The sequence below is a fragment of the Salarias fasciatus genome, chromosome 14 (assembly GCF_902148845.1).
Source record: "Salarias fasciatus chromosome 14, fSalaFa1.1, whole genome shotgun sequence".
NCBI lineage: Eukaryota > Metazoa > Chordata > Actinopteri > Blenniiformes > Blenniidae > Salarias > Salarias fasciatus.
In genome coordinates, this window is record NC_043758.1 from 30,638,147 (window position 1) to 30,666,032 (window position 27,886).

The 27,886-nt window shown below is 48.2% G+C and overlaps 1 protein-coding gene across 2 annotated transcripts in view; it reads right to left on the bottom strand.

Annotated features, from left to right (window-relative positions):
* Positions 1-7,625: 7,625 nt before the first annotated feature.
* Positions 7,626-27,886, bottom strand: part of sgsm2 (small G protein signaling modulator 2) — a 73,033-nt gene continuing 52,772 nt past the window's right edge. For both annotated transcript variants that reach the window (XM_030109343.1, XM_030109342.1), the window contains 12 exons: positions 24,389-24,566; positions 23,818-23,882; positions 22,103-22,248; positions 21,035-21,163; positions 20,683-20,865; positions 13,368-13,745; positions 12,533-12,657; positions 12,361-12,443; positions 10,517-10,626; positions 10,291-10,387; positions 9,627-9,794; positions 7,626-8,783 (listed from right to left, as the gene is read on the bottom strand). In XM_030109343.1, coding sequence (XP_029965203.1) covers positions 8,695-8,783; positions 9,627-9,794; positions 10,291-10,387; positions 10,517-10,626; positions 12,361-12,443; positions 12,533-12,657; positions 13,368-13,745; positions 20,683-20,865; positions 21,035-21,163; positions 22,103-22,248; positions 23,818-23,882; positions 24,389-24,566 — 1,751 coding nt within the window. In that variant the 3' untranslated portion in view covers positions 7,626-8,694. The remainder of the gene's footprint in view (positions 8,784-9,626; positions 9,795-10,290; positions 10,388-10,516; positions 10,627-12,360; positions 12,444-12,532; positions 12,658-13,367; positions 13,746-20,682; positions 20,866-21,034; positions 21,164-22,102; positions 22,249-23,817; positions 23,883-24,388; positions 24,567-27,886) is intronic.

The window sequence follows — 27,886 nt, forward strand, 5'->3', positions numbered from 1 at the left end:
AACAAGCTCCTGCTCCTGCAGTTTTATGCTGCTCCCTCACCTTTCTCGTCATCGTCTTCACTCCGTCAGGCCACATCTTGCAGGGAGCTCCAGACCGTGGGCAGTTGTTTTGTGTCTTCCACAGTAGTTGTCACTTCCTCATCGAGCCTTTTGCTGATGTTTTTCTGACCCATTCCAGAGCCGGTACGCCATCTTATCCCTGACATATTTTGACAGCTTGGTCTTGTTAATTGGTGCTCAAGAATTTGTAACGTCACAAAGTGATTCCTGGAGCAGGTGTGCTTTATCCACGTGACAGTTATAATCAGGGGGATTGGTAACAGCTGCACGCCACGTGGGCCCCAGCCGATCTGTGGAAGCCGGAATTCTGGGGGAGTTGTTGGTTATTGAATACTTATTTCACCTTTTTAAAAAGCACATATAGCTTTTATATTGTGTTTTTCATGCATTTTCAACTTGCGTCTCACAATCAAGAAGCAACCGTAAAAACTAGAGTCCAGTCATTTAAATAGTCAAGTAAACAATGTGTGTGTGTGTGTGTGTGTGTGTGTGTGTGTGTGTGTGTGTGTGTGTGTGTGTGTGTGTGTGTGTGTGTGTGTGCCTGTGCACATGTATCACAACTGACATGATGGAAAACTACGGCAAGGAACCTAAGTCACCTACTGAGGTTATGTAATCAGTAATAACTTTAAGAGGAAATTTTGCAGTTTCCTCCTGGGATTACTGGAAAGAGCTGGAGGTGACGCATAAGGAAGTAGTTTGTTAATTCTGCTTGCTGCAGCTCAGATTTCAGACCTTGGGTGAGTCATTTAAGTATAAATTCATCCTCCTGTATTTGCAGTATTTATGTTTAAGCTACTTTACTACGAAAGGTAAAATGATTGAGGTTATCAATGAAATAGTTGGTTCTAAAGTTACTCTGTTCAGTTCTTTTTAAATTCAGTTGCAGCTTATTGTCTCACATCCATCTCAGTGAATTTAGGTGTTGTTTCGGTTCACAGTGTGATTAGGACATGAGACTCAGATGAATTTCCCTGTGCATGAAGGACATTTTCATTCCATCATTCTGCAAAACCGCCAGTCAGTTATAGTGGAGTTCACCTGAGCAACAGTTTCTAACAGCACAAAAACAAAGAGTTCAGGGTTTGCATTGTAATTCTTGGGCACTGGCTGGCATGATTCCATAGGTTTCTGTCAGTGACTCTCTATAGGGTGCAGGGCAGACGCTGAGGAGTACCTGGAATCATCTTTGGTTCGTCTCACTTCACCACATCTTTCTTTAAAACTGTGATGATCACTCAGTGACCTGGGTGGTGGATGTATCGTGGTCGAGAAGCTGGTTGGGAAAGCACACAGTCCAGTGAGGTTTGGATGGGATGAGGGTTTAACGCTCAATGGACGTGGAACAGTTTGATCATCTACTTCAGCTGGTGGCTGACATCTCTTGAAGATGATTCCCCCAAATTTCTCACACAGTCAGAATTTTATGGCAACTTCTCTTTGGTCGTAAGACGATGACATCGACTGCTTCTCGGTGCCAGGTAGGACCAGGGTCGCCCCCTACCCCCCCCCAACGGTTTGACAAATATGGGTTTTATGGAAATAAGATTGCATTGTAATTTGAAAATAAAAACAGTGTTTATTATGTTGCATGCAGTCACTAGCTTTGTTTCCATTACCCCAAGAAATGTGCAAAACCTATGTATAGTGTGAAAACCTCCCAAATGTCTCTAAATAACTTTTACTCTCTCATAAGGAGCTTTTTTCCGGCAACTATATCGCAAAGTGTAGTGGAAACACTTTTTCCACATTTACAAGTCGGTGGACATGATGCGTGACATTTCGTGACCAGTGTTGTCAGATTGGGCGGGTTTCTGCCCAACTGGGCTTCTTTTGAACACACTAGGCTGGAAAAAAATAATAATGAATTTAATTACAACAAGCTGAATTGAGATGTTTCATTATGGCATTGTAAAACTTTTTTTGAAGTTGCAATGATTTAGTAGCAGTTGGCAGAGAAGAAAGAGATGTGAGTCTGAAAGCAGGTGAGGTGGGGGTGAGTGTGGTGCACGTTTCCAGGACTGCAGTCAAAGCTTAGGGAGGTGTCTAATCCCAGGTGAGGCTTTGAAGCTTCTTTGTTGGTTTGGTATTCTGTCTCTGGGCTGTGTGAGAGCCTGACACACACATTGGTACTCCTGCACTGTGACCACTTCTGTCCTGCTCGACCGAGAAAACCAGGCAGCCATGGAAAAGGGTGGTGAGACTGGTGAGTTACATGAGCGTTAGCACCATCTCAGATACATCAGCGTTCAAAATGAAGTCTTTTTACGATCTGAAATGTTGATTGACTGATACCACTTTTTTAAAGGATGAGAAATACCCTGTAGATACTTGACAATTCTGAGTACCGAGTCATTATTATATACTGATGCTGCAAAGCTTGAATTATACTCTACAACGTTCAAAATATTTTATATCCTCACTGATGTAGCAGCTCATTGCGGTCAGGAGATGCACTCCAGTGGTGCACTTCAAAAAGTTAGTTTGTCAGTAGTTCCCTGAAAAAAGGAGTTACAGGACCACTTTATCGTGGATAAATGTTTTGAAATAAAAAAAAGGCTTTTTTTTTTTGTTAATATGAACGTTTAAAGTGCATGTCTATATTCCTTTTTTAATCGAGTCTGCGCATGAAAAATGAAAAGCCATTAATATAGATTAAAAATTAATTGTATTTAATCATGATTCTATATTAATTCTCTGCAAATCTGTGATTAAATGGATGATAATTTACAGAAAGAACATTTAGGAAACAGGCTGTTCACCTGGGAGCATCTCTGTAGCTAGAACAGAGGTAACCTGAGCGTTGTCAGGGACCAGATTAACAAAATGTTGAACAGATCCGGGAACCGTACCCACCAGGACACAGATGAGTTATATTTTTTTCATGGGAAATGTGTGGGTGGTTTAACTGAACAATTTCCTTTTTGCAGCTGATTCGCAGTATTTAGTATTGGAAAACAAGTTTTAAGGTTCAGGAATTGTATCCAGAGTTGGAACAAAGCCAAAAGATCAGGGGATTACTGTGATAACAGTGAACTGATCTGATTTCGTTGCCAGGTCAAACACAAACTGCATTGTCCAGGTTTGAATTAGGAGCCTGGTTGTGCTGGCATGGTGAATCTGTGAAATACAGATACGTTTCAAGTAAACCAGGAACTGAGTCAAGAAACAATTGTTAGAGAAGGCAGATAGAGCCACGTGAAGAGAAACGAAAGAAAAGGGACATGCAGGTCCCAGACCACCCTCAGTTCCAGGTAAGTTTACTGACGGCAGTGAAGCAGAAGGCGAACGAAGACAGGAAGGTTTGAAAAAGCACAGGAAAAACAGGACCAGGTGACGGAACTGCTTTACACTCACAAATTGCCCCACTTGAAAGGTAAACTGAAGCCTGTTTTATCAAATTCTGCACAGTGAGAAGGAAGTCGAGTGGACTGTCACAAACTGTTACTTGACTAAATCAAATCACAAGTGATCATCAGTAGCAAAAACCAGGTTAACATTTGGAATTATCAACAGTTATCTTTTGTTTTCTTTGATATAAGAAGTCATTGCAGACATGAAATGTGCTGCCAGAGTGCATGGACCTGAACCCGGAAGATATTGCCTTTCAAGAACAGCATTCTTTTGATAGATGGACGGGGGAAACCCAGAATCACAAAGCCAAACATCCAGTGCAGATGACATGAAACAATGAACCAGGAAGGCTGCAGACGCTTGACTTGTGCAATCAGTCACATGAAGACCAAGCTGGTTGATGAAAAAATATTCCAGGAATGTGAGGAATTTGTATGCCATATAAGTGGCACAAACATATTTTAATTGTCATCTAAAGTCTGCCTTCTTTTTTAGAAGTCGGATGTGTCCCGATCAAATTCACCATGACCATTAAGGTCATCGCCCCTGAACCTCAACCCAATGAGGAGTTTCAGGTGGAGACACTGGAAGGCAGCACTCTCCTGCAGGCGATGGAAGGTTATCAGGACGAGCATAAGACAGAATTCCGGTGAGTGATGAAAATAGATATATTTTTTTAAAAAAAAAAGAATATTTTAAGTGTTTAAAACAGAATTTAATGGAAATATCAATGTTCTGCTTATTCTTTCTGCTAAATTAGAATATCCTGGCTTCCTGAAATGTTCAACCAGATCTGACCTTTTGCATTGTTTTTCACAAGATTTTCATTGTAGCTGTGTGAGAGAAACACGGATCTAACTGAGAATTCCCATTACGCTGCGTTTGTTTGACCCTCTGCAGCTTTAAAACCAAACTGCTCCCCACCTCTGGTAATTACCTGGTGGAGGTGAACGGGAGGCCCAATAAGGAGGACTTGTTCTGGAACACTGTTCTCTACAACAAATCCACCAGAGAAGCCATACCGATCGGTAGGTTACTGGTCACCTGACCGTATGATCGTCTTTGTTCTGCCTTGTTAATGTCTGTAGCGTATTGTTCTCTGCATATATGTGTGTATGGGTTCATAACAAAAACTGCATTAACAGTTAGGACATTCCTAACCTCAGCAGGTTGTTCAATCCATTTCTTCACAAATTGCATTTTTTTTTTTTTGTTTGTTTTTTGTGGTGCAACAAACCAGCTAAAAAATAAACAATCAAGTTTCTTCTTCTATTCAACCGAGCAGCGCTGTAAGATGTTGGAGAAAGAATGAAAAAAACTTCCTGGTGTGTTTGTGTCTTCACAGGCCTTCAGTACCAGCCCTGCCCCGGCGACAACGTGTTCCTCAGATATTCTGCATTCTGAGACGGAGTCAGCATCTCCAACAGGACAACTTCCTGTACCACATTTAACCATAAACAGTCTGATCTCTGATGAATGCAGCTTATAACCACCTGACACAATAAATACATCAGAAAATGTATTTTTGGTCTCTTTCCATGGATTTCTCTCCAAATGTGTGATTATTGATTTGCATTAGGGATGCATGGTTTTTTTTAAGGACTAATAACCTGCAGGTTTAGACTGCTTTACAGCACTGAGCATCTTTCCTTTGTCATATTACTGTATATAACCCTAACATTCAAAGAAAATGGAACTGGAAACACAAAGAAACTCTGAGGGAAAAAAAAACAGCCCCTCATAATGAACAACCTCTTATTTATTAATACATTACATTCAAGGCAAATGATATATCTTTACCAATACATATTCAGCAATGCAATCATTGGCTCTCTAAATAAATAGAAATTTAAAATCTTGAAGTCAGTGCACGACATTGAGAAAGAACACTTAACAGTCAACGTGTAACATAGTCTGCACACATTCTGCATTTCGGCACGGGATCAACGACTGCGCTAAAACCAACATATAGAAAATAGATCTGAAAATTACTTTCATATGAATATGTATATATATATGTATATATATATATATATATATATATATATATATATATATATATATATATACATATGTATATATGGATGTGTGTGTGTGTGGGCTTTCTTTATAGAAATTTTGCGCTTCTGGTTTATATACACAGCGATAAAGATGATGGATTTCTCAAAAGACAGATTGCAGATTGCACAGTAGTTAAAGGATTCAAGAACACCGTTTTTCCAAAAATAGTTTACACACATAGTAAACAGTCAGTTTTCAAGATGCAGTATGAAATTGCACATTGTCGTCATGCCACAGAGGGGGCTGTTTCAAGGCTTTGGTACACAATGTCCTGATTGGAAGAAAAAAAGCTCCGCCACAAGACCCCCATACCGCCTCCCCCACCTCCTCGGGCGGCAAGGGGGGACGGGGCGGGGACGGGAGGCTGTAGCGAGGTACATCCACGCCACCACCCGTACCTGGCGCCGAAGCATGGAGTCAGAGAGCCGGGTGACTACAGTACACTTCAGGATTGGGGAAGACTCTTGGCACTTGGATCACAGGTGCAGGTCCACGCTGGATGACCAATCGTATGCAGCCGTGTCGGACACTTTCAGGAGACGAGGACATAAAGGGGGGGGGGGGGGGGGGGGGGGGGGGGGTCACACCGACAAAGACGGGGCTCCGCTCTTCAGATACAAATATGAATGTGCTGTTCAGCTGAAGCCCCAAACCAGCCGACTGGAACACTGATCCATCCACCCACCCACATCACCTCTACAGCTCGGTCAATTGCAGCCACTTTTCCACTGCGAAGGCCTTCAGATCACTGAGCACATCAAGGCCCACCTACGAAGAGAAAACTGGAACTCTGGAACTACAGAGTGTACGATTAATGCAAAGGCCCAGTCTCACATTCTCTTCTACCTCAAAGTACCATTTCCATGAGGTGATTCAGTTTAATCACAGAGTGTTGAGTCTCAGCTTTCTGGGAACACTTTTACCTAACACTCTAAAACCTCAGACATCATTTCTGGCTGCCACACAATATTTACCTCTGAGATTCTTCCATCTTTTTTCTATTTCCTTGTTCCTTGTGATGAATTCATAAGAACTACTCCAGCAAAGTCTAATGATAACTCCATACATTTGGCATTTTCTTTCAAGGTATTTTCAAACAAAAAAAACCAGATCAAAGTACCGTTTTCTCTGGACTATAATCACACTTCTCTCAGCTTACAGGACAGGGATTTCAAGTGAGAACACGTAACTTTAGTTGCCTTTCGGGTGTCTGGAATTTCTGAAAAAAAAAATTTTTTTTTCAAATCAATGTGTAACTTTCTGAAAATGCTCCGACTCAGTCGTGGTGCAGACGGGCAAAAATGAAACTTTATGGGAACACTTGGGCCCAGCCTGTTGCTACGTGTGCATGGCCATAGTAAATAGAAGAAGCTGGAAATAACGTCTGCCTCCAGAGTCATGACTCCCATAGTCCATATTTTCCTGAGACTTAGTGGTTTTATCATTGGGAGCTGAAATGTACATCATTGTCATATTGCCATGTAAATCCTTTAATGGAAACAGAAAAACGATGAGTTGTCACTTGAAATGTCGTGTAAACAGGGGCTCAGATTTCTCTTGTGATATTTTTGACAGATTTGATTTATAGTCTGGAAAATACAATATTCAGGGGGGAAACAGAGAAAATCTTTAGGTGGAAACTTTTGTCTTATGGAAGATTTAGCTTGACCATAATGCTGGAGATACTGAAATACTACTGTTAGGGTGTCTGTGGTGCAAAATATCACAGCCACACAGTCCTCACATGATTTTATTTCAAGATAAAAGCATCAACTCAGAGGAGGAAACTAGAGAAGAAGTAGCTTCTAACTCAACTCGAAGTGTTTCCCACTGTCTGGAGAGAAAGTCTGTTAATCTGTACAAAAATACTCTCCATAACCTTAAACTCTCGACTATTGTTCCTTAATCTAAGAAAACAACAAGGCCAGGTTTCTCTTTGGCACTTTTTCTCTGTAAAAGTGCACAGAAATGACTGTGTTGCACTTGGTGCAATATAAATAAAGTTGAATTGAACTGAAATATGATAAACCTGGAATTCACAATGCAAACGTGAGCTACGTTTGAGACCTGGAGCAAAAAGCTATCTGAGTTCTTGTGAAGTACTGCTGCTGTGGATGACCATGACAAGTCAGTCATATCACGATATATCATTAATATATATTTAATACTTTGATTTACTTTAAGCTGGGACTCTCGGATGACAATACTTTTTTTTTTTTTTTTTTCAAATGAAAACCGGTGTAATTCCAGCAGACTGATGAGGTTGAAGGTATCTGCGGCCCTCACCGTCATGCCGTATATCTTCCAGTGACTAAAAAGGCCGCTGTGCTTCTTGCTTTTTGTGGTTGTGCTCTACAGTTTTTCTGCTGATGAAACTTCAGAAAAGCTGGCTGCAATTGATCCCCGCTGACCCCACACGGTCTGGGCCCTCCCGGCGCCTCTGGCGGCGGCCTTCACGGGCGCCGTGATGGAGCCCCTCACAAAAAAGTGCAACTCAGTACTTGGGCTGTTACTGATAAAGGCAACATTTGTGTTCGAATGAATTCTCGACAAAGGGACAAAAAAGGAGAAGAAAAGGGGTAAAAACACACATGCTTGTAGTAGAAAACACTCATGAAAAGGTCGTTGGCACAGTCCATTTGGTCACTAATGAAAACTTCTTCGTGGCTAAGTCTTCTGCTCCTCTCACGTGTGTGTGGCCTGCCCTCTGGTGGCCTCTGCTGGCAGTGCAGGAGAGGACCTCAGGTCTCCACATCATCCACTGTGGTGTGTGTCATCATTGCAGTGTGTGTGTGTGTGTGTGTGTGTGTGTGTGTGTGTGTGTGTTTCCATGCCTCCAGACTTGAGAATGCGCTCACAGTGGTGATCAAACTCACGAGCATGCAGACATCCACATGTCTGAACAGACACGACAGCATTCCATGTCAAAGGAAATGTAAACAGATGCAGGCCGGACCCTGGAGCCGGACCCTGGACCCCCAAACCAGACCCCGGGGCTGGAACCTGGACCCCAGAGCCGGCTCCCAGGCCCAAACCACTGAGCCAGACTCTGGACCCCAGACCCTGAAGCCGGACCCTGGAGCTGGACCCTGAACCCCAGACCCTGGAGTTGCACTTTGGAGCTGGAGCCTGAACCCCAGACCCCGGACCCTGGACCCTGGACGCCCTCCTGCTGGTGGGGCAGAGGTGGGGAACACCGTGTCTCCTCCTCCTCTGCAGTCACTTGTTGTCCATCAGAGACTGGACTTTGTGCACCAGCTCCCGAGCGATCTTCAGGATGTGCTGGACGTCGTGACGCTCCGCCATCTCTGCAGGTCCAAACACACAATCAGAGAGGCAGATACACCTTGTATGCTAACAGGTCCGACAAAGGTTTTTCCTCCTCTGAGGTTCCCAAACTGAGGTTTGCTCACACAGAAATTCCAATAATTCCAGTAATTCTTAAAAGAAACAAAATTCATACTGAATATCTAAATCAATCACACAGTCAGCATCAGTAGCATACAAATGGGAAACTTACCACTTCTATTGTCATAAAAGAGATGGGATCTAATCTTATTATGCAAAGAAAACATAGTAATTCTGTCAGGAGCAGTGACCTGAAAGTTCCACATATCCTTGGAAAATGCAGGCAGTATTGCAATCATACACGGTAACTCATATAAATAAATAAATTCATTTTTATCAATATATATCCGTTTATTCCAATTAAAATTACCTGATTTATAGCATTATTTGTTGCTACAGCACGTGTCCAACAAACAGTAGAAAAAAGACTCTAGAATCTAATGCTTTTGTGTCCAGCTGTGTGGAGGGTTTCCCTCACTGGATTCATGGGATTTATCATATCTGGTCTTCAGAGCATCTTCTGCACGGCAGAGACAGCTCACTGGTGCAGGCTGCAAGTTTTCTCTAAAATGTCTGAAGATCAGGAACTGAGTCTGGTTCATGTTCATGGTTCAGCAGGTCTGTGTTTTAATAACACATGATGATCAACAAACTCTGTTTTTACTTTCTGAAACTCTGAAATTCTCATCCTTAGACCAGCTGCATCATGAATGTTGTTTGGTGTGTGTATGTGTGTGTATGTGTGTGTGTGTGTGTGTGTGTGTGTGTGTGTGTGTGTGTGTGTGTGTGTGTGTGTGTGCTACCGTTGAAGAACTTGATGATGTCGGTGAAATCCATGTTGTTGTCCATAATGATCTCTCGGTAAACTGTGACCAGCGCCAGAGCCAGGAAGAGGACGAAGTGCTGGGAGGAAATCCTGGGAGCGACCCAGATCACCTCCCACACCGCGAACACGTCCTCATACAGGAGCTCTTTACACACACACACACACACACACACACACACACACACACACCAAAGCCCTCATGAAACAATATATCTTGGTATTTCAAGCGAAAAGAGAAGACTTTTTGAAACAAAAACACCAAAACGATGCGATTTCACTTAAAATGTTGTGTAAGCAAGACCTCAGACATGAGAAGGAGCACATCAATGAAAATATCTCAAATAAAAGTGGGGGGCCAGTTGAAGGAAAGTGCTAAAAACAGAAAGATTTGAGAAGGAAATGAACTTCAATTTGTGAATCAGCCAGACTTTAAGGTCCCGTTAACAGATCAGGTGTGTTCCCACCAGATCGAGTTTGTGCTTTCATTAGATCGGGCCCAGTTTGACTCCGTGTTTGTGTGTGTGTGCGCGTCTGTGTGACTAAGATACAAAATGGATCTGTGGATAGAAATAAGACTTGACAAGGTTGACCAGCTTTCCTCCTCTGAGACAGAGCTGTGTCATGCAGGCTGTGGAGTTCACCTCTCTTAAAGTCCAGCAGGAACCAGCGGTAGCAGAAGTAGAAGTGAGTGTAATCCCCATTCTGCTGCATCAGCTCGAACAGCTCCGAGTCCAGAATCTACACAGAGGAGACAGTTAGCGTGCACACACACACACACACACACACACACACACACACACACACACACACACACACACACACACACACACACACACACACACACACGCACACAGAGTTATCCATCACCTGGATTAATGACCGCATGTTGGCAAAGTGTGTGTCCATGGCGCCACCATTAGGGAAGTTCTGACTCATCCTCTTCATCAGCTGAGTGAAACAGCTGTAAGCCAGGCACTCTGGGAGAGACACACGCGCACACACACCCAAACACACACAAGTTGTGAATACAATTATCAGTTGTAGGAAAATGGCAATGGTGTTAATTAAGACGTAAAGAAAGTAAAAAGTAATTTGTCACTCTGAAATAATGTGCACTCGAAACGCTGTGACACATCGACGGTGCTGTCAGTCAGTTAAGTTATATCAGTCAGTGGGAGGAACATGCTCTATAATCTAGACGATAATAAGAAGAAGATGCTGTATCATCTGTCTCGATCTGAACACCTCTGGCTGATGCTAACGCTAAAGCTATTTAAACGCTTTAGCCCTCATTTATCAAATGAACGGCAGAAAACTGAGCGTACGGCCATATCCACGCTAGGATCGGCAATTATCAATATGGACATGAGCGTACGGTACGATCAGATATCACGACAGGTCTGACATCATGTATGCAAGTTTGAGTCAGTGTGGATTTGGAGTGAGGCAGCAAAACCTGGTGGAGCGTGAGAATAATTATAAAGCAAACTTCAACCATGACACAAAGCACAAGCAGCCACATATTCAGTACAGATTCAAAAGTGAAGTAAAAAAAAAAACAAATTCCATTACAGAATACAGACATTAGTTTGGCCTGTGCAGTTTTACACAATATTGCATTGGTCAATGGAGTGTCTTTTAATGTGCGAATGCCACGAGAGGACCTGATGACCAGGGAACCAGCAGAGCCTCTACTGGGGGCTGGACGGAGGAGACAGGAGCTGATGAACCACTTCTGAAATGGACTTTACTTTCCTTTTAGTCTACATTAAAGTTTAGCAAATGATTTATTTAATCAGTAATGTCAGTAGCCCAGAGATAGCCTATTGGCAAAAGGGAGATTAAATACAGACAATGAACAACGTTTAGTCAAAAATTTCATTAGGACTTCTTGAAACTGTCATTAATTTTGTTCAGTGTCTTATTGTTTAGTGTCTTATAGACCCTAAAGCGTGGTCACTACTGTGGCCGATAAATGGCAGATTTCATTTTGTCTGTCCAAGATCTCTGCCATGATGGCTGATCTTGGTCCAGGGAGGAGCGGATGGCACACGGTGGGACCATCACCACTGTGAGGGAGGAGACCTGGCCGCGGTGCCGCTACTGTCTGGCTCTCAGACATCATTAAGGGAAACAATAAAGATGGGCCCCGTGTAACATGAGTCAGCCTCAATATTTGTAAAGACAATACTATGAGGTTTGAATTAACAAACCTATAATTGATTGAAGCCTCTGCAAGTGTCCGTTTGTCTGGCAGAAGATCACAGCGGCAGTGAACAGCATCTCCGTGGACAGAGTTTTTGTACTCTCCTTTAAGTCTAGTTTATATTCTTCCAAATTCTATTCCATAGATATTCTTCCTTATTTACCTCAACCGCAACTTGGAAAAGTTTCTCTTTTACCAAGATTTCTCCTCTCTGTGTTTGACCTATTTGGGTGGGGCTTCTGAACTATGAGTATTAAAGGTGTGACATGTTAATGACGATTGATTTCAGTAACTGTATTTATGAAAACCCGATTATTCGAACACTGAGATCAGTCAGATACGAAAGCTTCATAAATCTCACACGTGTCCTGCCATACGGTGAGATCAGCGCTCAGATCTGCACACAGTTCTACGTAAGATTGATAAATGAGGGCCATTATGATCGGATTGATATCAGTGTCAAAAATGTTTTGTGATCACATATCTCAACTTATGCGTTGCTCACCATCATCCAGGATGACCATGAGCGGAGCCAGCAGGTCGCACATGCCCTGCACGTACCCGATCTCCAGATGCTCCCACACGTAGCTGCAGACCATAAAGAGACACAACCCAGAGCTGATCAATATTTTCTAATCATTTGTTTCAGCCCATGAGCCGTATGTTTGACACCGCACCTGCACATGATGTTGCGGAGCTTCTCCAGGTTGCTGCTGGTGAAGTAGTAGTAGTTGCGGTCGCAGCGCTGCACGTCTTTGTCTATCCGGTGAAGGTTGAGAGCGACCGTGTCCAACAGCTCGATCTGCACAGACAACACCAACGAGGCTCAGAGGCAGTCTGGGACACTCGGAGACGATCATGGACACTGGGAGACATTAGGAAACGCTGCTCACATTGTCCCTGGATGATTCCTTTCTTTTGTATTCCAATCTTTATACATATATCTCTTTTTGTATATTAACATGGATACAATGATATTTGAAAATTCACAGTTAAATTCGGACTAACAAAATGAAAATTTAAAAATGTAGATGTTTCAGCCTGTTGTGTAATACATCTAAACTAATGAAATATTAAAACATTCATTACTAGGATCAGATGTAATATTCATTTTGCCCGTTTTTTTTTGTTTTTTTTTTGTGTGACATCTTTCCAGATCATCAGTGAGGGCAAAAGTGACAATTTGCACTTTTAATGTGTCCGAAGAGATAAACAGAAAAACAATATGCACAATTATACGTTTATGACAAACATCTGACTTATAGTCCAGAGCATGCAGTAAATTCGTGGACATTTCCACTGTATTCTGTTTTCGTCACTCAGGCAGGTCATTGTAATGTAACGGCTGGTGTATGATTCTGCAGGCACACGTGTTTTTCATCATCTGGTGAAATGCATTCTGGGATGTTTTTATTGCTTTTGTGATCTTATGAAATCCCAAATCAATAAAATATTTATGATATTCTGCTCCTGACGGTGTCCTGTAGGTTATTGAAGACGCTTTCTACGTACTGTGTATGAGGACAGTGAAGGCGACGTCCCCTCTGTGGCGCCCCCGCTGGTCACCAGTTTGTCCAGCTGACTGCAGAGCCTGTCCTCCGTCAGGGCCTCGTCCCCGGCCCCCCCGGGGGTCCGGCCCTCGTCGCCGGTCCCCCCCTCCTCCTCCGTGCTCTGCCCGTCGTCGATGCTGGACAGGATCTGGGAGTGGGCCGAGGTCACCGAGTAGTTCCTGGAGGAGGGCAGACCCGAGTCGGGCGAGTCGAACTCCACCAGGGGGCGCTCCTCCTGGGGGGCGGCAGGTGGCACCAGGGTGGTCATGGTGGGGGTGCCGTCCTCTCCGCTGGGCGTCTCCTGGCTGCCTGCGTCCGGCTCGTCCACAGACATGAACACCTGAGAGCAGAGCGGGGTGTTTAACATGTGGCTCGGGGGCCAAAACCTGCCCACCAGCAGGGTCAATATTGGACCTCAGGGTGTGAAAAAACCCAGAAACTTCAATACGTTTCGCAAGAGTGTCAAACATCAGTGAGAGTTCACCTCTTGAAGAAACAGGCAAACAGAGAAACATGATAAATCTGTTGAATCACCATCAAGTTAAAACGGCACCTGTTGTCTCTAAAGAGAAGCTTTCATTAAGATGATCACTGTCCGACCCCTGAACATCGGATCGACTGATTTACTCTTTCAGAAATTTTGTCTTTCGTCTGTTCAGGCATGAAACATTTTTTCAGCATAACTTTTGGGCCTGCTTTGTTTCATGTTTTTACTGGTCACATCCGATGTGTCACCCAACGGTGTCGGATGGCGTGTTTTAATCTCAGCTGGTGTTACGAAGGCGTAACACATCTCAGTTTGACGTGTGGATCGATGGTGTGTTTATGTTGTAAGAACTAAATGCTGAAGGCATAGAGAACCTCACTCAACTACTTCTACTTCGTAAGTGCTTAGCCCGCCTACGGGCTTCGCTAGTGGCACACCTCCAATCTCTGTCCAATCCACTGAGACTATACAAAGCTCGACGCACCAATCCCCCGCACGCGATGGCGCAGCGCCACGCCCCACACCGAGGGTACATAACCTCGGATGGCGCTAAGCAAACCCTTCTTCTTTCTCAGCATCTCCATGAGACTTAGAAGCCTCTTTTACGGATCAAGATTCGACTTAAATGGATTCGCCGGCCCGGGACCAGTCGCCATCGGGCGTCGGGCCGTTCTCCTGCCGCTCCTGCGGCATTCCGCTCATCGTACAGGACTGTCACGAGCTCTGCTTCCTCTGCCTTGGCTGGCAGCATCACCGCCAGCGGACCTCCTGCCCGGCCTGCCTCGCGCTGCCGCTCGAAGAGAGCCAGCGGCGAGCAGCCTTCATGGGCACAACCTCCCCGGCTCCTGCCGGTGAGGACGACGCCGAGGAGACCGCCGCCGCCGCCTACGACTGGGCCGAGATCCGCGGCAGCGTCAGCAGCAGCAGCAGCAGCGTGTCTGTGTCACGGAGTTCGACTCGGTTCGACTCCGCCTCCACCGCATCCCGTCTCCCCCGTGAGCCTGTGGAGCACCTCGCGGGGCTCTTCACTTCAGCCGCCGAGCGCACTGGCCTCGCGCTGCCGCCGCAGCCTCCGGAGCCGGTGCAGCGTGATTTTGCACTCGGGCTGGCAACCCAGTCACGGGCTCGGTCCCGGACTGCGGTCCTATGTCCCGCCGTGCCGTCGTTTCAAGCTCACGTGCAGCGGGACTGGGGTACGCCACTTGCCGCCAAGGGTACGGTGAAGGGCTACCGAGAGTATTCTTGTGTGGAGGGCTGGCCGCCGGTCTCCGGAGTGCCTGCCATTGAGGACTCCGTTCGGCTGTGCCTCCTCCCCGATCCTCCGCCTGGCCCGGCGGAAAGCCCGTGCTGCCGTCTGAAAGGGACAGGCGCATGGCGAGCTTCCTGGATCGTGGCTACGCTAGCGGCAACCTGACGTTCGCCCTAGCCAATAACATGACCTTCCTCCTGGGCTCTGTGGACAAGATCTGCCACGAGAAGTCCCAGTTTTCCCCCGAAGACATCGTGGAAGTCCAAAATACGGCCGAAGTCCTGATGCGCATGTGCAGAGCCATCGCCGTCAGTGGAGGCCGCGTCATGGCCAACGCACAGCTCGCCATGAGGCACCTGTGGCTTGGTCTGTCTTCTTTATCTGAGCTGGACCAGCGGGGCGTCCTGGGACTCCCCTTGTCCACCTCTTCTCTTTTTGGGCCCGATATACAGGTGATCATCGAGCGCCTGGAGGCAGCAGCACGAGGCTCGCAGCAGCTCGCCCCGCACCTCCAGCCCCGCCGTGAGCCGCCGCCGCAGCGCCGCCGCTCCGCGGACCAGCGGCGTCCCGCTCCTTGGAGCACCTCGGCACCTGGACAGACCGGACCGTCTTTCCGCCGATCCTCCCGGGGCGCCGATCAGCCCAGACGGTCCCGCGCTCCCGAGACACGGAGCGCCCCGTCCGCTCGACCCGCACCTGCCAGCAAACATGCAAATAAAGGCCGTCAGGCCCGTTACATCTTCCAAAGAGCAGCAGTCCCTCCTCTCCCCCGTGTTAGCATGATCGAAAAGTGCAAAACCCGGCTGGGCCCTTCTCCCTCCCTCCTCCCGCTCCGCGATAAGGCGGCTGAGGATGGCGAGCGGAATGCGCACGGAACCGCCTCTTCACCGGCGCTTTCTTCGCGCTCTGGCCGCAATGCGGCTGCGGACGCGGGGCATAGCAGCGCGCTGGAGCCGCTAGCTTTCCCGCTGTGTGCGTCACGCAAGCGGTGCGCTGCTGATGTCCTTTCAGCGCCCCGCAAACGCTTCAGGCTGCACTCTCCACCGGCTTCGGCTCGAGTGAGCATTTCGAAGCGTCAGAGCGACGTCGGCTCCGGCCCGGCCCGGATCCCCGCCGTGGGGTATCCCGGCCCCGGCCGCACCCATAGCGCTCTCAGCAGCGTCTGTCCGCCGACCTCCGCTCGTGTTAGCATGACGAGGCGTCAGAGCGGCGGTGCCGTTACGCCCCGGGCTGCCGACGTGCAGCGCCCCAGCCCCGGCGCCACTCATGCCGCTCCCAGCGGAGTTTCTCCGCCGAGCGGCGGACTCACGCCGGCCCGGGTGTCCGCCGTAAAGCGCCCCGATCCCGGCCTTATTGGTGTTGCTCCCGGCAGCGCTCCCTCGGCTTCCCCGTGTGTTGTCACGGCGGAGCCTCGGAGCAGCGGAGCTCTGCCGTCCCGGGCTCCCGCTATTGAGCGTCCCGGCTCCGGCTTCAGCATCACGGCCAGCGATCCGGAAGGCTCCGACATCAGCACCGAGGACAGCGACCCGGAAAACTCCGGGATCGCGCTGCCTCTGCTCGGGTTGTCCCCAGCAAAGCGCCGGTCCGCGGCCGCCTGGCGGCCGCCCGCTCTCATTCAGGGGACGCCTGCTCCACAGCCCTTTCGCCGGGGGCCCCCGTCTCCCGAGGCCGGGAGGACGGGTGGGCCGTCCCCGCTGGCCGTGGTACAGCCACTCACGCTCCGGTTTCACACGTGGCGTGTTATGTTGGGACCGCTTTCTCCCTGGCTGTCCAGGACGCTGAGAAACGGTTATGCCCTGCAGTTCGCCTGTCGTCCGCCTCTCTTCAACGGCATCCTTCGTACGCGGCTCGCATGCCCTGCGGGGACGGCCGCTCTCGAGGCAGAAGTAGCCTCACTCCTCCGCCGGGGTGCAGTCACGGAGCTGACCGCGACAGAGGCGCACTCGGGTTTTTTATTCCCCCTACTTCTTGGTCCCCAAGAAAAGCGGGGGTGTAAGACCCATTCTGGACCTGAGGGTCCTCAACACTCACATAGCCACCAGGAGGTTCCGCATGCTGACGGTCAAACACCTCCTGGAGAGCATTCGACCTGGGGACTGGATGACTTCGATCGACCTGACGGACGCCTACTTCCACATCCCCATTCTCAGAAGGCACAGAGCCTTCCTCCGCTTTGCCGTGGGGACCAGGTATTTTCAATACAACCGGCTCCCCTTCGGCTACTCTCTCGCCCCTCGCACCTTTACCAAGTGTGTCGAAGCAGCGTTGGAGCCCCTCCGTCGTCATGGTCTGAGGATCCTCACTTACATCGACGACTGGCTCATACTGGCGTCCTCTCATCAGGAGGCTGTGCTGCACACGACCCAGGTCCTGCACCACATCGAGCTCCTGGGGTTCACGGTGAACCGACACAAGAGCGCACTCACCCCAGCTCAGAGCATGGCTTATCTGGGGTTGGAGCTGGACTCGCTCTCTATGACTGCCCGCCTCTCCGAGGAGAGACGGACCTCCCTTCTCTCGACCCTGAGGTCTGCAGTGACCACACCCCTGGTCGGGGTTCGTTTGATCAGGACCGTCCTGGGTTTAATGGCCGCGGCCCACCCAGTGGTCCGGCTGGGCCTTCTACACATGCGCAGGCTGCAACGGTGGTTTGCACGCCTCCGCTGCATGGGAAAGTGGGACGGATGCAAACGGTTCCCGATCCCGCCCCAAGCACGCCAGGATCTCCTTTATTGGATGGATCCTGCTCTCCTAATGCAAGGAGTTCCCCTGGGCTGCGTGTCGCATCACGTCGAAGTGTTCACCGATGCGTCTCTCGCAGGATGGGGAGGCACCCTAGACCACCACGCGGTGGGCGGTGCTTGGGATTTGACTCCCACTCACATCAATGTGCTGGAAATGACGGCGGTGCAGAGGGTCCTGCTCCATTTCCAAGCCAGGCTGAAGGACAGCCATGTGCTCATCAGGACGGACAACACTACGGTGGTCGCGTACCTGAACAGGCAGGGGGGGACCCGGTCTCCCCCTCTTCATCGCATAGCGGCGGAGATCCTCCGGTGGGCGGACCGGCACCTCGCGTCTGTCAGGGCGCGTCACGTGCCCGGAGTCCTCAACGTCGGTGCAGACAGAATGTCCCGGGGAGGCCCACTCCACGACGAGTGGGGCCTGTCCCCGTGGGTCGCAGCCCGACTCTGGCGCAGGTTCGGATGCCCAGTGGCAGACCTTTTCGCCAGTGCAGAGAACGCACAGTGCCCACTCTGGTTCTCGCTCAGGTTGTCAGACGCCCCCCCTCTAGGGGTAGATGCCTTCGCACACAGGAGCTGGACGTCGGGCATCCTGTACGCGTTCCCTCCAGTCCACCTCTTGACCCCGCTGTTGCGCAGGGTGAGGTTGCACAATCTTCACGTGATCGTGGTGGCTCCGGACACCCCGAGTGCGCGGTGGTTCCCGGACCTGGTTCAGTTGGCAGTCGGGGACCCGTGGCCGATTCCCGACGGGCCCGACGCACTGCAGCAGGCAGGAGGCGCCCTTCGGTCCCGCCCCTTCCTGGGCGGGAGGCTCCTGGCTTGGAGGCTGAGCGGGTGAGGCTGGTGGAACTAGACCTCCCCCCAGCGGTGGTGTCCACCATCCAGAGTGCCAGGGCCCCCTCTACTGTCAAGGCCTACAGGTCTCGGTGGAAGCTCTTCACATCATGGTGCTCGGAGAGGGGCTTGGACCCGGTCTCCTGCACCGTTGGTGGAGTTTTGGAGTTCCTCCAGGCCCTGCTGGACAGCGGTCGCGCTGCATCCACCCTGGCGGTGTTTGCATCGGCCATCACAGCGGGCCACGGCGGTTTCGGCCGCTTTTCTGCACGCAGCCACCCGCTTGTGAAGCGGTTTCTGCGCGGGGCGTGTCGGTTGCGACCGCCCCCCAGGCATGTGGTCTCTCCATGGGACCTCCATGTGGTGTTGGAGGGCCTTAAGGGACCTCCTTTCGAGCCTTTGGAGCAGGCGGAGGACCGCTTTCTCTCCTTTAAGGCCGCCATCTTGTTGGCGCTAGCATCCGCCAAGAGAGTTGGGGATCTCTGCGCATTGTCAGTCCACCCATCCTGCATGGTGTTCAGCCAGGATGGGGGACTCGTGCACCTCTGGCCTAACCCGGCCTTTCATCCCAAGGTGATCACTTCGGACTTCCGGTCGCGAGTGATCCGGGTCAGGACGTTTGACTCCATGCCTGGTTCGTCTGGGGACGACCCACGCCTGCGGTCACTGTGCCCGGTCAGGGCTCTGCGTCTTTATGTCCAGCGCACAGCTGGCTTTCGCACCACGGACCAGCTGTTTGTGAGGTTTGGAGCCCGGGGGCGTGGTTCCCCGCTGACCTCTCAGCGTCTCGCCCACTGGGTGGGGGGCGCTATTGCAGCTGCCTACGAGGCACAGAATCTCTCGCCACCAGCAGTGATTCGTGCTCATTCCACACGACGTGTGGCTGCCTCTGCGGCCCTGTGCAGAGGGGTCACGGTGAGTGACATCTGCCAGGCTGCCTCCTGGGCCTCTGCGTCCACCTTCGTGCGTTCGTATCTGTTGGATATGTGCACTGACTCTGTGGCCATGTCGGTTTTCGGCGAGAACAGGAGTTCAGTCGTCTAACCGTTTCGGTCCTTCTGGCCTGGCTGCCGCGTCCCGGGTGGGCTCGCGGACCAGGGGTTCCCCACCTACCGCTCGGCTCTGCCGCGGTCTGCGGATGTTGTTTACGGTGTTGCAGGGGCAGGAGTTCTGCCGCTTGCTGTTTTTGGGTTCGCTGCCGCTCCCCGTGCGTGGGACGCGGGCCAGGGGTCCCCCCCTTCACCGCCTGCCGCTGTGGTTTCCCGGCCGGCGTGTGTGTGTGTCGCTGTGGCGATGCTTTGTACGTCGTGGGCCGCGCTACATCGCTAGGTGCCCGCCTCGTCCTTCGGGAGTTCTACGGCCGTTCTGGACGTACGGTTTGTTTACTTCCGTCTTATGCACCAATCCCGTCAGCAGGCCAGCTGGGAGTACATTCATCGACCTACGGCCTTCGCCTTGGTGAGTACCACTAGCGAAGCCCGTAGGCGGGCTAAGCACTTACGAAGTAGAATTAGTAGTTACTGGATGTAACTCCAGTTCTACGAGTAAGTGCGTGCCCGCCTACCTGCTGGCCCAGCTGTCTGCTTCCCTTGTTTTTGCTACGTCAGAAGAAGGGTTTGCTTAGCGCCATCCGAGGTTATGTACCCTCGGTGTGGGGCGTGGCGCTGCGCCATCGCGTGCGGGGGATTGGTGCGTCGAGCTTTGTATAGTCTCAGTGGATTGGACAGAGATTGGAGGTGTGCCACTAGCGAAGCCCGTAGGCGGGCACGCACTTACTCGTAGAACTGGAGTTACATCCAGTAACTACTAATTATTCCTTCAGTTGAGATTTAAAACATCTTCTCAAAACTTTGCAGCAACAGAGAAATTAAATGAAAAATGAAAAACGTTTGAGGAGTCTGTGGATTCGAAGGTGTGAGGCAGGATTCACGGGGCGGTTTGCAGAGTGGCGCTGCCTCACCTCGTTGCTGAGCGTGGAGTCTCTGTGCACCAGCCGCAGGACGTGGCTGTCGATGCTGCTGCCCGACGACAGCTTGGCGAAGATGGCCGACTGCATCTCCTTCTCCCTCTGCTTGACGATCACCTCGCAGGCCTTCCACTCCCGCATCACCTGCTGGTAGCGCTCGCTGATCTTGGAGTCGATCTTCACAGGGACACGAAAAACACGTTTATCAGTGCCTGATCAGTAGAAACCATGGGTAAAATCCAGCTGGTATCACCCTCCTGCGTCTACAGCACATCGGGCAATATTGCTGCATGTCCAATTGCAATTGCTACATACCTGTGCGTGTGTGCATGTGCACATGTTTTACCTGGCTCATATCCTTTTTGCCCATGCCGAACTTGTAGTGTCCGAGCAGGAAAGGCCAGACCTCCTTTCTGATGTCGTGTTGAACTCCACCATAATACACCAGCCGGAGCAGCTCCAGCTCCTTATAGTTCTGGAAGGGAGGAGAACAGGAGCACATAGCCAGAGGACAAGACTGTGATTGAAGAAAACGAGGAAGTGCATCATTAATGCATGAAGGAAAAGAAGGACTGTGATCTGTACAGAGGAAGACAGGCGAGATAAAGGACGGAGATATGAATAGAGTGTAAATTAGTAATGATGGCTTTGTTGGAGCTGATGAGCGATTACAGTGGTATCACACTGCACTCTGTAATGAGGCTTCACATCATAGAAACTCATTAAATTTTCATTGGAGCGGAGGAGAGAGTGGAGTAGACAGGGGTGGCACATCATCTCCAAATCACAAGGAGTCCACAGCTGTGAGTGCCGGAGGAGACAAAAGAAAAACAAGCAGAGACGCATCAGGTCTTTTTCATACGAACAACAGGGACGTCTCGGAGATTTAGGGCAACCATTTCAAGTGAAAACACAAAACCTGCATTGCATTTTGGTGGTCCGTTTAAACGATAATGATCTGTGTCTTCACCACTGTCAATGTTCATAGTGTACAGTTTTCTGTGTTTGTGCTTTCATTACAAAAACAGCAGCACTAATTTGTGGCCTGGATGCTGTCATGTAAACCTGAAACTTTTCTGAAACGAAAACGACAAAATGATGAGTTAACATATGAAACACTGGATAAACAGGGCTTTAGATTCTCCACATTTTAATTTGGTGAAGCAAGCAAGTCCATTGCTGGGGGTCCCACTTCGAGTGCTGGTGAGTGCATGGATGATGCAGAGCTGCTCTGACTGACTCTCAGCTCTAAAACTCCCAATTCCCAGGAGAATACCGACTGGGAGTCATGTCACTCTGGAGGCCGCCGTTGCTGTTATTGTTGATGGACCACACCACAATCCCACTTTCCAGCACACTTTACACTCTGATGACTGGGCCGATGTTCTGAAGCTGCTGGGACTCCGGCACCCACCTTGCAGTCCTTCTGGTACTTGCTCCACACCTCTCTGCTGAGCCCTCCGGACGCCTCGCAGGGTCTGTCCGGCGGGACGATGTTGTGGTTGACGAGAGCTGACAGGTGAGTGCGCACCGTGGACAGGTGTCGGCAGTAGGCCAGCCCTGATGGACAGGTGAGATACACAGTCAGGACAGGCGCTTTGTGTTTTCCTAGAGCCATAAAGGTTTACTGCACATCCCTCAGAAGATGCAAAAAGGAAAAAAAAACAAACAAACAAAAAAAAAAAACTGCAGGAATGAACGATATGCCTTCATTATTCAGTCACAGAGCACAAACTGAAGCCGACACTGTAGTGCTGCTGTTATAGACCACACAGAGAATACAGGGTAGAAGAAGTGGACTCTGATAACACTTATCTTCACTGAAGGACTGCAATCCACATTTCCGGGACAAATTTTGCATCATAAAACTTCCTATAAAACCAACTTAGTGAAGCTCAATATCTGATGGGTGTCAAACATATGGCCTGGGGTCAAAACTAGTCCACTTGCTCACTCATCCAACCAAGACTGGACTGGAATTATTCAATAAATGTAACTATAGTTAGGGATCCTCAAGCTCGTGCCCGGAGTTTCCGTCTGTTTCCAATTGATGTATCATTTTTTAACAGAGCTTAAATGTGTTAGTCTGGTTTGATACTATAATATAATATTAGCATAAAGCAATATAAAAATTTATATTTTATATTGAGCCTTCGCCTCATAGACCCCCATGTTATCCGAAAAAGCACCGGTCAGCTTCAGCCAATAGATTTCAAGCTTCTGCTTTGCCATGCTGTCAACCAACGTGTGCACGCAGCCAGAGAGCACGCCACTCGCCCAGGCAGAGGTGAGTTAGCTACGCAGCAGCCGCCCCGCTTACCTCGGATATATCCACTGTCTGCTGAACATCCACTGTAAACAGCTAAACATGTAGGATGCTGTAGGACTTGGAGGCTCTCATTTTCACCCCAGGGTAATGCGCGTGCACAATTAAAGGGGTGTGGCTTGGTAGTTCACGAAAGCAGAGGGAGGGCGGAACCTCGAGACGTTGGATTAAAAAAAACTCTCATTCTTTCAAAACTCCGGACACGAGCTTTAAGAGAAGACGAAGCTGACTAAGTTCAGAGATGTAGCGGTGAAAACTTATAGTGTAGTATCATCGGCATAAAATCACTCAGAGTGAGGCAAAAGCAAAGATATGGATGCAAGCTGTGAAATGCTGCAAATCGAGGACAAAGTATCCAACATTTCACTGTAGTTTGCAAAAGGAAGCTTTGAATTTGAGCTTATTTTTCTTTGTAAATACAAACTTCTTTGGGTTGTTCACCTTTTTCTGTTGGTGGCCTTTGTGATAACAAATTGAGTCAACTAAAAGCTGTTAACACTTCCTATAATTCCACATGATTACAGTCTTTGAAAAGTGTTTGATTCATTAACATGAGAATTCTACAGAGAAATGAACAGACCATAATAATAATCATACAGACAGATAATTTCAATCCCACTTTAATTGATTTTAAAATCAATGATTCGCTGCTCTTCTATGTGAATGTATTCACTGAGATTTCTTCTCTGTGGGAGCTGCTGATATCTGAAGGCTGTGTTTAACCAAAGTGGTGAATCAAATCAAAATGAGATGTGTGAGCACGGTGTCTGGAGATGCCCTTTATAAAGAAAGGGAGGACTTACATCCGTAGAAGGCTCTGGAGACGATCTGCCTCTTCATGTTCTGACAGAGCATCTTCAGAGGAACTCTGAGGAACACGAGAGATCATCGGTTATTATCTTCACTAGAAGTGAAGTAAAAGCGGCATTGGTGTGTTCTTAGTTGAACGGAATTCATGTTCCATTCCTGTTCCATGTGGGACAAACGCTATTGGACAAAGTGTAAGAGGGAGATTCCCAATGGGAAAGTAGGAAGTTTTGGGCTGATGGCAGAAGCCGTCAACATGGCCGAAGCTTTGGAGATAGTTACAAAATGAAATCATTAATTTTTCTAAAACATAAAAGCCCATATTACCTTAAAACCCCTAAAAAAAAAAAAAAAAGCTACCCAAAGTAAGAACAATGACATTTTTCAGAATAAAGGCATTAAAACAACTTGTTTCTGAGAATATATGCTTTTTCATTTATTGAAGTTTTTGGGAAAAACTAAGTCATTAAATCAACATACTTCAAAGAGCATGCAGAGTTTTTTTCCGTAGGTGTGACTCGCGTCTGGAGGCTGGCGTGTGAACATCACCACAGGTCCTGTACGTACGTGTGGATGTCGGCCGTGTCGTGGATGCAGGTGCAACCGGCCGGGTAGTCGAAGGACAGCGTGGCCCCGGCGGCCGCGGAGCAGGACTGGCACAGGGACTCGTGAGCGCTTCCTTCGGCTTGTTGCCACGACGACGGGCTGCCTCCAAAACCCTGCATCTCCATCATGTCCCCGTGGTCTGAGCCAGAGAGAGCGCAGGCGAGAGGACAGAGGGCGTCATTTCAAAATGGACACTGTGGTCATCTGAACCCCACCTTTATAAATCTTACATATTATGACAGAGGCCCCTCAGCTCAACCAAAAACACATCTTCCCATGTATCCCTGCTTGAATTCAGAACATTAAGAAATGAGATGGATGGACACTCGTGTTACATGTTAGACTTGGAAAAATGGATACAGAGAGGAAATTAAAGTGGAAGGGAGGGGGTGTCGGGGAGTGGTTGTGGATTTTAGGATGCTGTGGCAGGGAGGGGTGGGAGTGGGGGGTGGGGGGGGACAGGCAGAGAGGATGCAGGGAATGCCATGCTGGTCCAGTTCATTCGTAGGAGGAGGCAGACGAGACAGCCAGCTGAGGACGACCCAAAACAAGAAGAGGAAGGAGAGAGACGGGAGGTGAGGAGGACAGAGGGGGTGAACACAGAAGAGAAGAGGACGGTGGGTGAAGGGGGGAGGTTGGGGGGGGCACACGAGGCTCACGCTCAGGCCGTGCAGGATGCAAAAAATAAAGAAAGAAAGAAAAGAAGAAAAAAACAAAAAAACAAAACAAAAGCCCAGAACAAAGACGAGACACATTGAAAGGATTCAGCTCAGAAAAAAATGGACACCAGGACGACAGGTTCACAGAAAGGAGGGGAAGGAAAGAAAAATCAGATCAAGTTCAACATTAAAGAAATGCTCTTCACCTTAATTCTTCAGGTTGGAGCTGATGACCTGTCATAAATATGAAGCTTTGCTTGTTTAATCACCCTCCCCACCAAAAAAATCAGATTATGAACCAAAAAAACAAAAAAAAAAACAAAAAGAAAACCAACAAATAATGCTGGAGTGAGACCATACACTCGGCCTCCTTGGATTTTATTCTTATTTAGTGTTTTTGGGCAAACCCCCCGCTCACACAGGGACTCCACGTCTCTACTACTGCGGAACCCCACAGGACCGGGATGAGGGGGGAGGAGGAGGAGGAGGAGGAGGAGGAGGAGGTGGAGGTGGGGTTTGGGGGTTAGTGAAGAATTACAGTGAACAGCATCGCAGCAAACCACTGCACAGACAGAGGAGGGACGAGAGAAAAACCAAGCAGATGCAGAAACAAAGTCGCTCTTAAAATAATCAAACAAAAAAAACAACAACAAAAAAACAAATCAAGAACGGGTGCAAACTCCCCATGCAGAAACTGTCAAGCATGTTGCAAGTGAGAAATGAAAGGACAAAATACAAGAATATACAGGGAAACCAAAGGAGTGCAAAGAACACACAGAGGAAAAAAATTAAACTGTGATTTTTGGCCAGTCGACAATGAGACAGTCACAACTGCAAATCCCACAATGCAAAGCAGCCAGAAAGGTCTGGACCTATAGGAAGGTGGCAGGTCAACACACTGTCCAAACTATCATCACCCCTCAAGACAAGACGAGGCCAATCAGGAACAATCTTTCACCTCTTGAGTCGGTTTAAGAATATCACTCTTTGCAAACACAAAAAAAAAATGAAATAATGTCCAGCAGATGGAGGAATATTTCATTTTTTGAATGAAACAAAAACGAATGTTGTTGTCTTTTGTCTTCAATATATTGAAAATAGTAGTTAGAAGGCCCCATTTACACAACAAGGTTCCGAGTAAAACATGCTTTTGCATTTTCATGTGCGTTCGTGTGGACAGAGGACCGAGTCGGATTGCTATTCTGGGTGACTCTCAGCTATCAAGCCCCAGAAGAATAATATGAGAATTATGACACTTTGGAGGTAAACATTGCTACTGTCCATCTCACACATCTGCAGAAGAACTATTAATTACGGCTGATGTGTGAATGTGTTGTCAGCATTTTCAAAAAGTTTTTTTTTTTTTTTAATTGGCTTCGAGCGATTGTCGTGTAAACAGACAACCAAAATGCAATGAAAGTTTTGTCTTTTCCTCTGAAGTGATTGTCATGGAAACACCTGACTCTGTGTTTGGCCTCCACTGGACTGTAGTAGCATGTGTAAAATAAAATCAACTTCTCGGGTCTTCTTCTGCAGTGTGAAAAGGGACCTGTCCGGTCACGTTTCAAAGCATTATGGTCACCTCAGGTGAACAAGTCTGATCAGATTACTAGCCCACAGGCTGAGGGCCCACTTTTGGGTCATGACCCACCAGTTGAGAATCACTGAGGTTCCTCACCATTTCAGTGAGGCCAGACACTCAATCAACACACATTATAATAACATAACAGCATCATTGCGTTAGGGTTAACCCATTAATCCTAAAGCCCCTGAGTGTGAACGCGTCAAATCAGCATCACGACCACGGTCAGGTTCACATGACAAATATTGAACCAACTCAGCCAAACCATCTTCAGAATGAGTCTCAACAGGTCACAACAAGACTCTGTGTGTGTGTGTGTGTGTGTGTGTGTGTGTGTGTGTGTGTGTGTGGGTTGTGTAAGAATCCCTGCCAAGCTCAATGCCTGACAGCATTAGACCTGAGGGGTGGGAGGAAGGAGGGGGTTGGAGGAGGGGAAAGACGCACAAAGGCTTTGAGGGTACGAGGTAGGGGGGTTAATTAACACGTGCAATCACTAGATGTCTCATAGTATCTGAGGGAAAAGCCTCCATCTCTCAAATTGTGCACAGGACTGCAGTAAAAACTTTCGATGTGTTTTGGGTCACAAGACAACGCTGCTCAGAGCCACTGTTTGGCAATGGCTCCAAAGGTGGAACTTTTCAAAAATGACCTGACTCTGTTGTCATGCAGACGGTCGAAAACAGTATTTTCCGATGGTCATTGTGGCCTTAGTAAATAGTTCCTGGACAGTAGCAACAATGGCAGCCTGAGAGTGGCGTGACTCAGTCCATGTTCTCCTGGACGTGATAGTTTAAAATACTTGAGAGTCACCTGGAATAACAATCCAAGTTGGTCATCTGTCCATACGAATGTCTGAGTATCCGCTGTTGTTAATGTTTATAGTGCATTTCTGCACATGTGTGCAGCACCCTCAAGTGGTGTTACCTGAAAACTACATAATTTTCCAAATGATACCATGTAAACTGGCAACCTTTCTGAAACAGAAATGCAAAAAGGATGCATTTTCACTTGAAAGAATGTGTAAACAGGGTTTGAGATAGTGTTCCTCTGCAAGCCTTGGCACACTATTTTGAAGGAAAAGCAGTGAAAGTTTACAAATGGAAAATGTTTGTTGATGAGTAACCCCACTACGCCGTTTTATACATCCTCATTTGGGCGCTGTGATTTTCTTCAAAGACAATAAGCAGGTATATTTATTTACAATTTTAAGAAATGACC